This window comes from Anser brachyrhynchus (assembly GCF_964034855.1).
Source record: "Anser brachyrhynchus genome assembly, chromosome: 7".
Classification (NCBI taxonomy): Eukaryota; Metazoa; Chordata; class Aves; order Anseriformes; family Anatidae; genus Anser; species Anser brachyrhynchus.
Window position 1 is genome coordinate 25,171,685 of NC_137701.1, and position 11,145 is coordinate 25,182,829.

Below are 11,145 nucleotides of genomic sequence, written 5' to 3' on the forward strand. Positions count from 1 at the left end.
GATGCTCCGCTGTTTATTTCAGCCGCCTGAAGAGTCACGTACACGCGGTGGGGTGGGGGTGCGGTGGGGCGAGGGGTGGGGGCGCCTGCCCTGGCCCCCGGGCCTCTCTCCGGCTCCTCTCTTTCTCTCCCCCCTCTCTCCCACTCACTCACTCCTCCTCTCTCCCGTGTCCACCTACGGGTTTCCTCTCGGCTCACCCAGCCCGGCCGCCCCTGCGCAGCCTCCTGCTGCCGGGGACCCCCAGCACGGGGGGGCCGGGCGCTGCCCTCAGCCCCTCGGGGCTGCCTCTGGGGCAGGGGGGGGGAGCACAGGGCCCCGGCCCCCCCGGTGCGGGGGGCGACGCGGGCTGGGTGCACCCCAGCCTCTCCCCATCCCCGGCATCGCTGCGGCCCCCCCAGGAGAAACGCCAGCTCCGGGGCGGGCGGCGATGCCGGCACGGGGAGACGGGTCCTGCTCCTGCGGGACCGACCCCGAGCCTGTGCCCGGCATGGGGAGGGGGCTGCGGGGCGCGGGGGGATCCAGAACCCGCTGCTGGGACCCTCCGGCTCTCCGGCGAGCTGGCCGAGGCCACCACCTGCTCCCCCCACCCCGTCCTGCCTGTCCCCTCCGTCCCTTGCTGCCGCCCCCCGGCCCGGCCCTGATCCTGACGCTGGCTGCCAAGCTGCAAAGCGCTGCGAAGCCGAAGGAGAGAGCCCGGGGGTGTAGGGGGGGAGCCCGGGCCGTGCCCGGGGTGGGGGGGGGGGAAGGACGGGGGAGATGGGGGTCAGGACAGGGGCTGGGCGCCGGGGCGGCGGGACGGAGGAAGGGACGGAAGGTGCCGCTGGGCAGCGTCGTCTACAGCACCTCGTGCTGCTGCTGGGTCGCCTCGCTCACCACCTGCGGGGAGAGGCGGCGTGAGGTGCTGAGGTGGCCCCCCCCGGGCCCCGGCCCCCAGCCCCAAGAGGGGGCGAGGCACCGAGCGCGGCCCCCGCCTCCCCTTCGGCCCCGTGCTCACCTCCCCATCCCGGGTTTCGATGGTTTTGATCATCACGGTCTTCTTGGTGTGCACTTCAGAGCCGCGCTGCTCCGGGCTGGTCTCTGCGGGCAGGGGACAGGGGGGTGACACCCGCCGTGGTGACGGCCACCGTGGGCAATATGTGGCACAGGGGGGGCGTTTGGGTTGCGGGCAGCGGGGCCGTTCTCCACGTGCCCTGCGATGGCCAGGGTCTCCGGGAGCCCTGGGTCACCCCCCCCTCACCCCCAGCTCATGGTAAGCACCCACAGGACCCCCGAGGACCTGCCCAAAGCCAGCCGAGGTGTGTCCCCCACGGTGGGGCTGTGCCCCCCCCCCCAGCTCACCTCGGAAATTGAGCGCAGAGGCGAAGGTCTGGTGCATGGGGATGCTGATCCTGCAGGGACGCAGACACAGGGAGAGATCAGCGCCAGCCCACGCGGCGGGGTGGCAGCCACCCGCACACCCCGACCCCGCTGGCGTCTGGTCCTGCCCCCCTCCACCTCTCACCGGTTTTCCTCGCCCTCCAGCAGCTTGCGGTACGTGGCGATCTCCACGTCCAGGGCCATCTTGACGTTGAGCAGGTCCTGGTACTCGCGCAGGTGCCGGGCCATCTCGTCCTTCAGGTGCCGGATCTCCTCCTCCAGCCGCGCGATGGTGTCCTGGTACCCGCCGGCCTCCCCCGCGAAGCGCTCCTCCATCTCCCGCATCTGGCGCATCAGCGAGTCGTTCTGGGGGGGACAGGGGGGGTCAGCAGGGTGGGGGGGTTGGGGGGCACCTGGGGTAGGAGCTGGGCTCGATTCTGGGGCTCTAGGGGCTGGATCTGCAACGTGGGGTGCTTTTGGGGCACCCTAAGCAATGGGGACCTCGGGGTCCAGCTGACGAGGGGCTGTCACCCTCAGCAGCCTGGGCAGGGAGCGGGTGAGAGCCTCACCCAGGGTGCCCCAGAGCCTCCAGGGTGCCAAAACGACCCCTAGCAGGGCCGTAAGGAGGGAGGAGAGCCCAGCGCCCCGGCAAGGCCGTCCCTTGGAGGGTGGGGAGCGGTGCAGGAGCACAGGACAGCTGCCGGGGGGGGGCACTGCCACCCTGGTGGCTCCTGGCCGGCTCCTATGACCGTGCCCATGCCAGATTGGGACCGCTGTGCCCTGTTTGTTTGTGATTCCCACCCTGCAACCAGACACCCCGTGCCCTGCTCCGGTCTGCCTGGAGCCTCCCGTGCTGGGGCACCTTCTGCACGTCCTGCATCGACACCAGGGCTCTGCCAAAACCTGTTGCGGAGCCAGGGGAGGCACAGCTGGCTCAAATGTGGGGAACGATCCCCCACGGCAGCAGCTCTGAGAGCTGGGAGGAGCCCCCGAGGTCCCCAAGCACCCCGGAGCTGCACGTCCTTCCCGGGAGGCAGGCTTTGCTCTGTGCTGCCCGCGGCTCACCGTGCCCTTGAGGGCATCGATCTCGCAGGTGTAGGACTGGATCTGGTGCCGGTACTCCAGCATCTCCTGCTTCGCCTGCCGCAGCGCGTCGTTGTTCTTGTTGGCCGCCTGCGTCAGGTCGGACACCTGGGGAGAGGCTGGGGTCAGCGGGCGCTGGCAGCGGGCAGGATGCGACCCGCCGCCCGCGGCCGCCCGGACCCGCACCTTGGACTTGTACCACTCCTCAGCCTCGGCGATGTTCTTGGCGGCGATGCTCTCGTACTGCGCGCGGATGTCTCGCAGCGCAGCCGTCAGGTCGGGCTTGGAGATGTCCATCTCCACCTGGATGTGCTGCTCCTGCAGCTGGGCCTGCAGCTCCCGGATTTCCTGGGGACACGGGGTGACGCGTCAGGGCACCCGCCCCGATCCCCGACCCCAGCGGTGCCCGCGGGAAGCGGGGCTGCCCGGGACCTACCTCTTCGTGCACCTTCTTGAGGAAGGCGATCTCCTCCTGCAGGGACTCGATGCGTCTCTCCAGGTCGATGCGTGCCAGCGTGGCCGCGTCCACGTCCTGGGGGGACACGGAGAGGTTGTGGTGACGAGCACCCCACTGGGTGCCAGGGCTGGGAGCAGCAAAGCTGCATCCGTGGCCATGCCCTGGTGCCAGCAGGGGCACGGGGAGGGCGGGGGTCCCAGCCACGCCGAGTGGCCAGGCAGTGGGGGGGCGCGGGTACTCACAGCTCTGAAAGCGGCCAGGTTGTTCTCAGCCTCCTCCTTCAGCTGGATTTCCTCTTGCAGCCTAGGGGCAGAGAGGGGGGCATTAGGGGGACCCGGACAGAGCCCCGTCCCTCTGTGCTGGTGTCCCCGCTTGCTGTCCCCGAGCCCGGCGTGGCCTGGTGGGAACAGGGCGAATTGTCCTGCGCTCCCGGCAGGCGGAGGGAGGGCTGGCGGGGGGCCAGGGGCTCTTCCTCCCATTCCCTATTATAGTCATCGGCAGCGGGAGCACAAAGGCATGAGGTCAGCTCGGTGCCACGCTCACTGCCCCGGCCCTTATAGGGACGAGTGGCCGGCAGCCGGGGGGCACGGGGGGCCTGAGGGACGGCCGCCGGCTGAGCCCTTCGTGGGGACGGCAGCAGAGTGAGCTGGGCACACAGCTCGGGGTACGGGGCAGTGGAGGGAGCCACAGGGGGTCGCTGGGTTTTGGGATCTCCTCAATGCCACGGGACAGGGGGGCAGTGCCACGGTGTGGGGGCAGCTCTGGGATGTGCCCCCTGGCTGGGCTGTGCCCGGGGAGGGGACCAGGTGCCCCAGGACGTGGCTCACGGAGCCTCAGGGGGACGGCGATGCCCAGCCATGCTGGCACAGAGGGCAGCAGGAACCTGACACCCGTTTGCCCCGTGCCCTGCTCCTCCCCTGATATTTGGGGTCGTCCCTCCGGGAGCTGGCACAGCAGGGTGGCAGGAGAGCCCTGCAGCCCCCAGCCTCACTGCATCAGGGGCCCCAGCTCCAGCTGCTGCCCCTGCCTGTCTGGGGCAGGGGCTGCTGCTCTGGGTGGGGGGCAGCAGGCTGGCTCACCCCAGGAGTTGGGTACACCACCCCCCTCGTCCACATCCCCGCAGTGGCACAGCAGCCAGGGGGAAGGAGCCCCCAGCATCAGGGGTGCTGCCTGGTGCCATGGGGATCCCTGGGAGTCCGTCAGCACAGCCATCCCTCTGGCTGTACCCCCCAGCCCCAGCCCCAGCAGGGCCTGCAGCATCCCTGGGGAGGCCGGGGGGGGCCCTGCAGCTCCCCTGGCACCACGGGCACCCAGGGCAGACCTGGCACCCCCGGCCTGCGGAAGCACGGCCGCTTCCTCCGCTCCCTCCTTCGCATCCGGAGCCGGTGGAGCACCCCCCTCCCACCCGTCTTGCTTCCGCCTGCCCGGCTGCCCCTGTCCATCTGTCTGTCTGTCCATCTCTCCATCTGTCCATCCCCTGGAGCTCAGCACACTCACGGGCTGGCTGCCCCTTCCTGGCGTGAACAGGGCAGGGATCCCCGATCCCCCAGCTCTGGGGGTCCCGTGCCGTCACGGCCCGGTCCCCAGCCCTGCTGCAGCACCTGGGAAGGGAGGGTACAGGGGACGCCCCCCTCTGCCGGGGACGTCCTCCCTGCTGGGTGCTCCCTGGGCACCTCACAAGGGTTGGTGTGTGCCGGCCGTGGCTCTCCTCTCCTGCTCACCCCGTGCCGTGGTTTGGGCAGCCTCAGCACCGGCACAGGGGGGCGCGGGTGCCCTCCTCCCTCCCAGGACTCGCGGGACCATAGGGCAGATGGGCGAGCGCCTTGGCCAGGGAGATGGGGCAAGGACAAGGGGATGGAGGAGCGGGACTACGACGGCAGCGAGCACCCGAGGGGGTGCCGGGGAGCCGTACCCGGGGATGGAGCCGTCCCCAGGGACGGAGCCACGGGGCGGAGAGGCAAGGGCCCCCCTCACCTCTGCTTGAGCTTCTGCAGGTCATCGAGCAGGTTGTCGCGCTCCACCTCCACACGTGCCCGCTGGCCGGTCAGCGCGTCCACCTGGCGGCGGAGCTCCCGCAGCTCCTCCTCGTACATCTCGGCCACGCGGGTGGGCTCCTTGCCCCGCAGGCGGTTCACCTCGGCCACCATCAGGGCGTTCTGCTGCTCCAGGAAGCGCACCTTCTCGATGTAGTTGGCGAAGCGGTCATTGAGCTCCTGCAGCTCCACCTTCTCGTTGGTGCGGGTCTGGAGGAACTCCTGGTTCATGGCATCGGCCAGGCTGAAGTCCAGCAGCTCGCCGGCACCTTGGTAGGCGCTCTGGTAGGAGCGCAGGGGTGTCACGCGGGTGGTGCGGAAGGTGGAGAAGCTGGGCACGGCCGAGGTGCGCGACACCTGGTAGACGCGGGAGGTGACGGAGCTGCCGCTGCCCTTGCTCCCGAAGGAGGCGCGGGGGAAGACCGGGGAGGTGCCGCCGAAGGTGCGGCGGTAGGAAGAGACCCGCTGGCTGGAGGAGTAGGACTGGCTCATGGTGGCGGCGGTGGTGGCGGCGGCGGCGGCGGCGGCGAGGCTGGAGCAGGGAGCAGGGAGCAGGAGCAGGGCTGGCGAGCGGCCGGAGCTCGGCGAGGCGTCGGGAGGGGACTCGCGGCACCGCTATTTGTATCCTGCTGACATCACCGGCCCCTCCTGCTCCGGGACAGCTGGGGGATGCTGGGGGGGACGGCTGCCAGCCCCCGCCCCCCGATGCTCACCTGCGGGCACCGCAGGGCCACGGCCTCCCCACGGCCCCCCCGTGGCTCACACCTCCGCCTGGGCACCCCTGGGCACCCCCAGACCTCTTGTTAGTTTGACTGACCCCCATGGACCCCCTTCATGCTGCCCCATCCTGGGCAGCGTCCCTGGGGGAACAAGGAGAGGACTGGGGGCAGCGGATGGTGACCCCCCCAGATCCCCAGTGGGGCGCAGTGCCCCCCCACAGGGGTGCCCAGGCAGACAGATGGTGCTGGGGGGAAAGAAGGGGGCTCAGCCATTCGCACCATCACTTGCCCCTCCTGGAGCCCAGACCCCATGTCCTGGTTGGCACACTCCCCAAATTGGCCGTGGGCACCCCAAAATGTCCCCGGGCACCCCAAAATGTCCCTGGTACCACCCTGACCTGCCCCATGGCAAGAGGCCCAGGCTCAGCTCCCCGCTTGGGGCCATCTAAAAGTGACCCCCCCCCCCCTCCCGAGACCTACCCCACAGAGAGGGGCACACAGGGGTGGCCCTTTGGAGGGGGCAACGTGGGGGGCCCTGCCCTGAGTGTGCTCGGGCTGACCCCCCCAGGCAGACCCCCCCCCTTTCTGACACAGAGGGGTCCGAGGTGGGGCCGGGCACCCGCGGGGAGGTGCTGAGTGACCCTGAGCAGGTGCCGGGGTGCGGAGCGCTCGGTGACGGTGACATCACCCGGGTCCCAGCTCCAGCACATTCCCGAAGCAGCAGGCACCCAACCAAAATAGCCTCCGTACTCATCCGCGTGGGACAGGCGTGGTATTTATAGCCGGGGGAGGCACCCTCTTAACCCTTCTTGTGCCGGGAGCGTGGACGGGGACCCTGCCCGGAGCAGCCCCAACACCTCCCTGGTCCCCGTCACCCCGAGAGCAGGGCGATGTCCCCAGGAGCAGCAGGCTCTGCCCTGTCTCCTCAGCTTTCCCCTTCGCCCTACAGTGCTTCGGGGAGCAGAACGCCCACCCTAACTCTCCAAAACCTCCCACAGTGGGGCTGTGCTGGGGCACCCCCTCCTCCCCAAGCCCCGCTGCCCACCCGCTGACCCCCCGCCCTGCCCAAACCAGGCTGCTTTGAGCGACAGCGGCTGGCACAGCCCCAGTGCCACTGTCCCTGGGACGTCCTGGCGGGGGACACGGCGGTGCCACCGGGCGCGTGGTGACTCAGCAGCAGGAGCAGCGCTCAGCCTCGCACGCCGCGCACCTCCTGGCCCCCTGCGCCGGCTGCAGCGGGGCACCGAGCGGTGCCAGGGCTCGGCGGCAGCATCCTCCGCTGCCCCGGCTCCCTGCCAGCCTGGGGGGGGGGACAGCGAGGGTCTGGGTGCCGTGGCCATAAGGTGGGCAGAAGCTCGAGGCCCCAAATCTAGGCTGTGCCCCCCCCCCCCCCCCCCCAAGCCCTCTCAATCTCTGGAGCCCCTCCAGGCTGCTCAGACACAGCGTAATGCCGTGGCTTCCCGGACGGTGCACGCTGCCTGGCGGAGCCTGCCTTTAAAAGGGAAGGTATTTCCAGATGGGGCTGTTTCATCCCAGCACGGGGTGGGAGGGGTGGGGGGAGAAGAAGATGGAAAAACATACAGCATCCTTCCTCCTCCTGGCCCCGCTCCCGGAGTGCCCGGCGCATCCCTGACCCCGCACGTGTGCCCTGCCTGTCCCCACGCCGCCTCGGGCAGGCAGGGTGGGACGCCAGCCCCCGGATCGGGCACAGAGGGGCACGTGGGACCCCACGCTGGCACAGGGACCCAGCCCCACTGCTCTGCTGCCCCTTCCCGTGACCCCATCCTGCCGGCAGGGTTGGGGTGCTCCTGGGCACCGCTGGGCGCAGGGGAAGTGGTTCCAAGGGGTTAAGGAGCCGCGTCGTGCCGATCCTGCTCTGGGACAAACTTTCTGAAGTGGCCTTTCCTCAGCCGCCCCGACAGCCTTCCGGGACATCTCTGCGAGGGCAGAGGCCCTGCGGCTGGCGTGGACAGGCAGACGCCTCTTAGGAAATCCCCTTCCCCGAGGAGCAGGCACAGGAAAGAGGCGGGGAGGAGCGGGAAGGAGGGGTCGGGGTGGACTGGCACCCCCAGAGAGGGACCCTCCACCACACTGGGGGGCTAACTCCTCCCTGCACCCCAGGGGCATGGCAGGGGCTCGTGGGGTCCCTCCGGTTGGGGAGGATGCCCAGCATCACCCAGCGGCCACGCAGCTCCAGCCCAGGCCAGGCTGACCCAGCCCGAGCCTGGGAACGGGGCCCCAGGCCCCAGTGCTGGCTTGGCCCCAGCTCCCGCAGGGCCCTGGGACGAGGCCGCAGCGGGAAGACGTCGGGAGCTGGAATGTCAAACAAGGCCCGTGAGCCAAGCCAGCTGCATCCCGCAGCCGCCCCTCCTCCCCGGCCCTCCCTCCCCGCTGCTCCCCCAGGATTTAAGGAGCGCGGGGAGCCGCGCACAGCCTCCCCGGGGCTGCGGGCACCGGGGGCCTGGAGCCGGGCAGGGTGCGGGGACGGGGTGCCGGCTCCTCCCCGGTGCCCTACCGCAGCACCGCGTGCCGCCGGGGCCGCTCTGGCTCTGCGCGCCCCCACGCCCGCCTCCCGCCCGGCGAGCAGGGGTGACCGGGCGGATGGGAATGAAGCAGCCAGGGCGTCCACCCCCTCCTTGCTGGCCCCCGGCCCTCTCCCTGCGTCCCGCTCCTTTTACAGCCACGAGCCTCCCAGGCGCCTTTACCCTAAGAGGGAAGGACCGTGCGCCCATTCCCCGGCGCTGACAGGCCCGGGGCGCGTGCTATTGTCTAAATAGGAGATCGCGCTCCTTCCCCGCCTGGACCACGGCCCAGGCAGCGTGCCGGGGTCCCAGGAGGTTGGGGGTGCGCCGCAGGCTGCAGCCCACCGCCCGCTGCTCCCCTCGGCTGACCCCGGGTCGTGGGGGTGCTGGGGACCACTGCCTGTCCCCGAGCGCCACAGGGAAGCTGGGGGGGCCTGGCTGACCCCACGGCACGTGTGGATGCTGGGGGTGGCCGGCTATCCCCTGTAATTTACAGGGATGCTGGGGCGTGTTTGCTTGCCCCCCGTGGTCCACGTAGGTATTTGGGGCAAGTTGTTGCCTCTGTGGTCCATGAGGATGCCGGGGGGGACCTGTTGCCCCCAGGGCCTGTGCAGATGCTCGAGACCGTCTGCCCCCATAGTCCCTGCGGATGCCTGCACTGATCGGTCATACCCAGCTGCCCCCAGGATCCACGGTGGTGCTGGTGGTGTTCACCTGGCCCACATCCCGAGGGGACACAGGGGATCCCCCACTGCCCCCGCGGTCCCTGGGGGCTGTCACCTCCCCCCGTGGCTGTGGGAATGCAGCCCAGCTGCCCTCGCAGGCCGCACGGACCCACGGTAACTGGCCGCCCCCGTGGCCCAGGAGGATGCTGGGGGTATCCGACTGCATGGCCTCGACGGCATCAGCCGTGCCAGTGAGATGAGGTAGTGCCCGCTGCCCGGCGTGGCTGGCGGCTCACGTCAGGCGCGGAGGCCGTGCGCTCAGCCCGCAGCAATGCCGGGCGCTGATTTCACTTCCCCATGCCCGGACACGTGGCCCGGGCTGGGGGCTCGGCGCCTCTCGCCGCTCCTGGGCGGCAGCGCGGGTGCCACCCCAGCCCTCGTCCTGGCAGAGCAGGGGTCCGGGCTGCGGAAGGAGGGGTGGCCCTTCCCGGAGCTCGGGCTGTGTTTACACACCCAGCCCGGGCCGTCTCTCCCTTAACTCTTTCCAGTGGGGCTCAGCGCTGGCCGCCCGTTCCCAGAGCCACCAGCCAGCCCAGGGAAGGCTTCCCGGTGCCCAGCCCGCACCGTGCTGCTCCCTGCACTGCTCAGCACCCTGCTCCCCGCCAGCTACCCCTGGGCACATGCATGAGCCCTGCAGCGGGGTGCAAGCACCCCGAGGAGCTGGAGCCAGCTCCGGGGGGCTGATGGGGCTGCCTGGGGCTCCCTGCGGCACCGGGGGGGCTGTGGGACACGGCGGTTTCGGGGGCAGGAGCGGATCCTCCTGATGGGGCGGGGGGTGGCCGCGGCAGGTGCTGCGCAGACCCCAGCACCCAGCCGGGGGTGAGTCAGAGAGTGCCCAGAAATAGACTCCGGGAGCTTTTTCGGGAAGCCCCCGTGGCTCCAAGAATAGCTGCCGCATGCCAAGGCGCTGCCCTTTGCTCGCCGACCGTGGGGCTGGGCAGGGGCCACACCCGGCACTGCCACTCACCCACGCCCCCACCCCGGGCGCCCCCACCCCGGGCACCCCCACCCCGGGCACCCCAGCCCCAGGGCACCCCCCCGATCCCACACCCAGCCACTGGGGACACATCCATCCAGGGCACCCGCGTCCTACAGTCCATCCTGGGGTCCCCGTGGGCTCCGGGGGACACACCTGATGCAGGCACCCACTTCGGAAATGTCCCCAGAGCTGGGACCCAAGCAGCCGGGTGCCCGTAGCGGTGGGGGTGATGGTGGCAGGAGGAGCAGGGGGACGGTGGCACAGGGTCCCCTCAGAGGGAGGGTGAAGGGCAAGGGGTGCTGGGCGCCCAGCCCTGCCCTGGTGCAGCACCGGGCCCTGTGTTTTGCTGTAGTGGCTGCGGTTGACATGGAGACCCCCCAGCTGTCTGCTCGCGGGGTGCCAGGAGGTGGGGGCACTTGTTCCCCTCCAGGGGGGGGGAGAGGCAGGTGCTGGGGGCTGGGAGCATAAATCCGGAGCTGTCGTGAGCTGCCGGCACGGCAGGTCCCGGGGTCAGGGGCGGCAGGACCGCCAGTTTCCAGTCCCCTGGACACGGACGACGTCTCAGGCTAACGGTGCCCGTGCTGGTGACTCAGGAGCTGGGAATCCGGCTGGCACCCAGCACCCGGCCCCTCTGTACCACTCACGGGCTGCCACGTGCGTCCCACCCTGCGCCACGCTGCTTTCAGGGAAAACGGAGTCCTGCTGGGAAACGATGGGGGTACTGGTGGGAGCCCTCATGCTGCTGACCCCGACCCGTGCCGGGGTCAGCAGGAGCCACCCCGAGTGCTCCCATTGCGGGCTGCCCCAGCTGGCGCAGCACGGCGGGCAGCGCCGCCGCCCGCGGCCACGGTCCCCTGGTGGACGTGGCACCGGGGGCTTGCTCCTTGCAAGGCCCAGGCGGTGCTGAAGCCGGGGTGAAGCAGTGCCACGGGGAGCCGTGCCCCCAGCGACCGACCCCAGAGCAACCCAGCGCGCACAGTCCCCTGCGGCGCCGGGCAGGATGGGCACAACCCCCGGGGGCACCCCCTGCTTGCACGCTGCCGGCAGCTGCAGCACCCTTCGGCACCGCGTCCCCGCAGGGCGCAGGGCGCAAGGTGCGCGGGGACGGTGCCCGGTGCCCGGTGCCCGGTGCCCGGTGCCCGGTGCAAGGTGCCCGGTGCAAGGTGCCCGGTGCCCGGTGCAAGGTGCCCGGAGCACGACGCAGGAGGCCCGGCGCTCCCCGGCAGCGGTGGGGGGGGGACGGGGGAGGGCTGCCCGCCGCCTCCGGTCCT

The 11,145-nt window shown here is 70.9% G+C and overlaps 1 protein-coding gene across 2 annotated transcripts; it reads right to left on the reverse strand.

Annotated features, from left to right (window-relative positions):
• Positions 1-5,535, reverse strand: DES (desmin). Of its 2 annotated transcripts, XR_013953861.1 has the most exons (10): positions 4,871-5,535; positions 3,139-3,199; positions 2,876-2,971; positions 2,626-2,787; positions 2,422-2,547; positions 1,502-1,722; positions 1,339-1,388; positions 995-1,077; positions 357-876; positions 1-192 (listed from the first exon to the last, which is right to left on the reverse strand). XR_013953861.1 is itself a non-coding variant. In XM_080600622.1 (9 exons), the coding sequence occupies exons 1-9, from the start codon at positions 5,419-5,421 to the stop codon at positions 835-837; spliced, it is 1,392 nt and encodes a 463-aa protein (XP_080456748.1). In that variant the 5' UTR covers positions 5,422-5,535; the 3' UTR covers positions 1-834. The 2 variants fall into 2 exon arrangements, 1 of the variants encoding a protein (XP_080456748.1); XM_080600622.1 differs by having other exon boundaries at positions 1-876.
• Positions 5,536-11,145: the final 5,610 nt, after the last annotated feature.

Excerpts from the sequence above, each read along its gene's own strand:
- DES (XM_080600622.1), bottom strand. The coding sequence starts at position 5,421 with ATGAGCCAGTCCTACTCCTCCAGCCAGCGGGTCTCTTCCTACCGCCGC. Across the intron at positions 2,788-2,875 it reads TCAAGAAGGTGCACGAAGAG|GAAATCCGGGAGCTGCAGGC; the intron begins GTAGGTCCCGGG and ends CCGTGTCCCCAG. Across the intron at positions 1,078-1,338 it reads CTCTGCGCTCAATTTCCGAG|AGACCAGCCCGGAGCAGCGC; the intron begins GTGAGCTGGGGG and ends CCCTGCCCGCAG.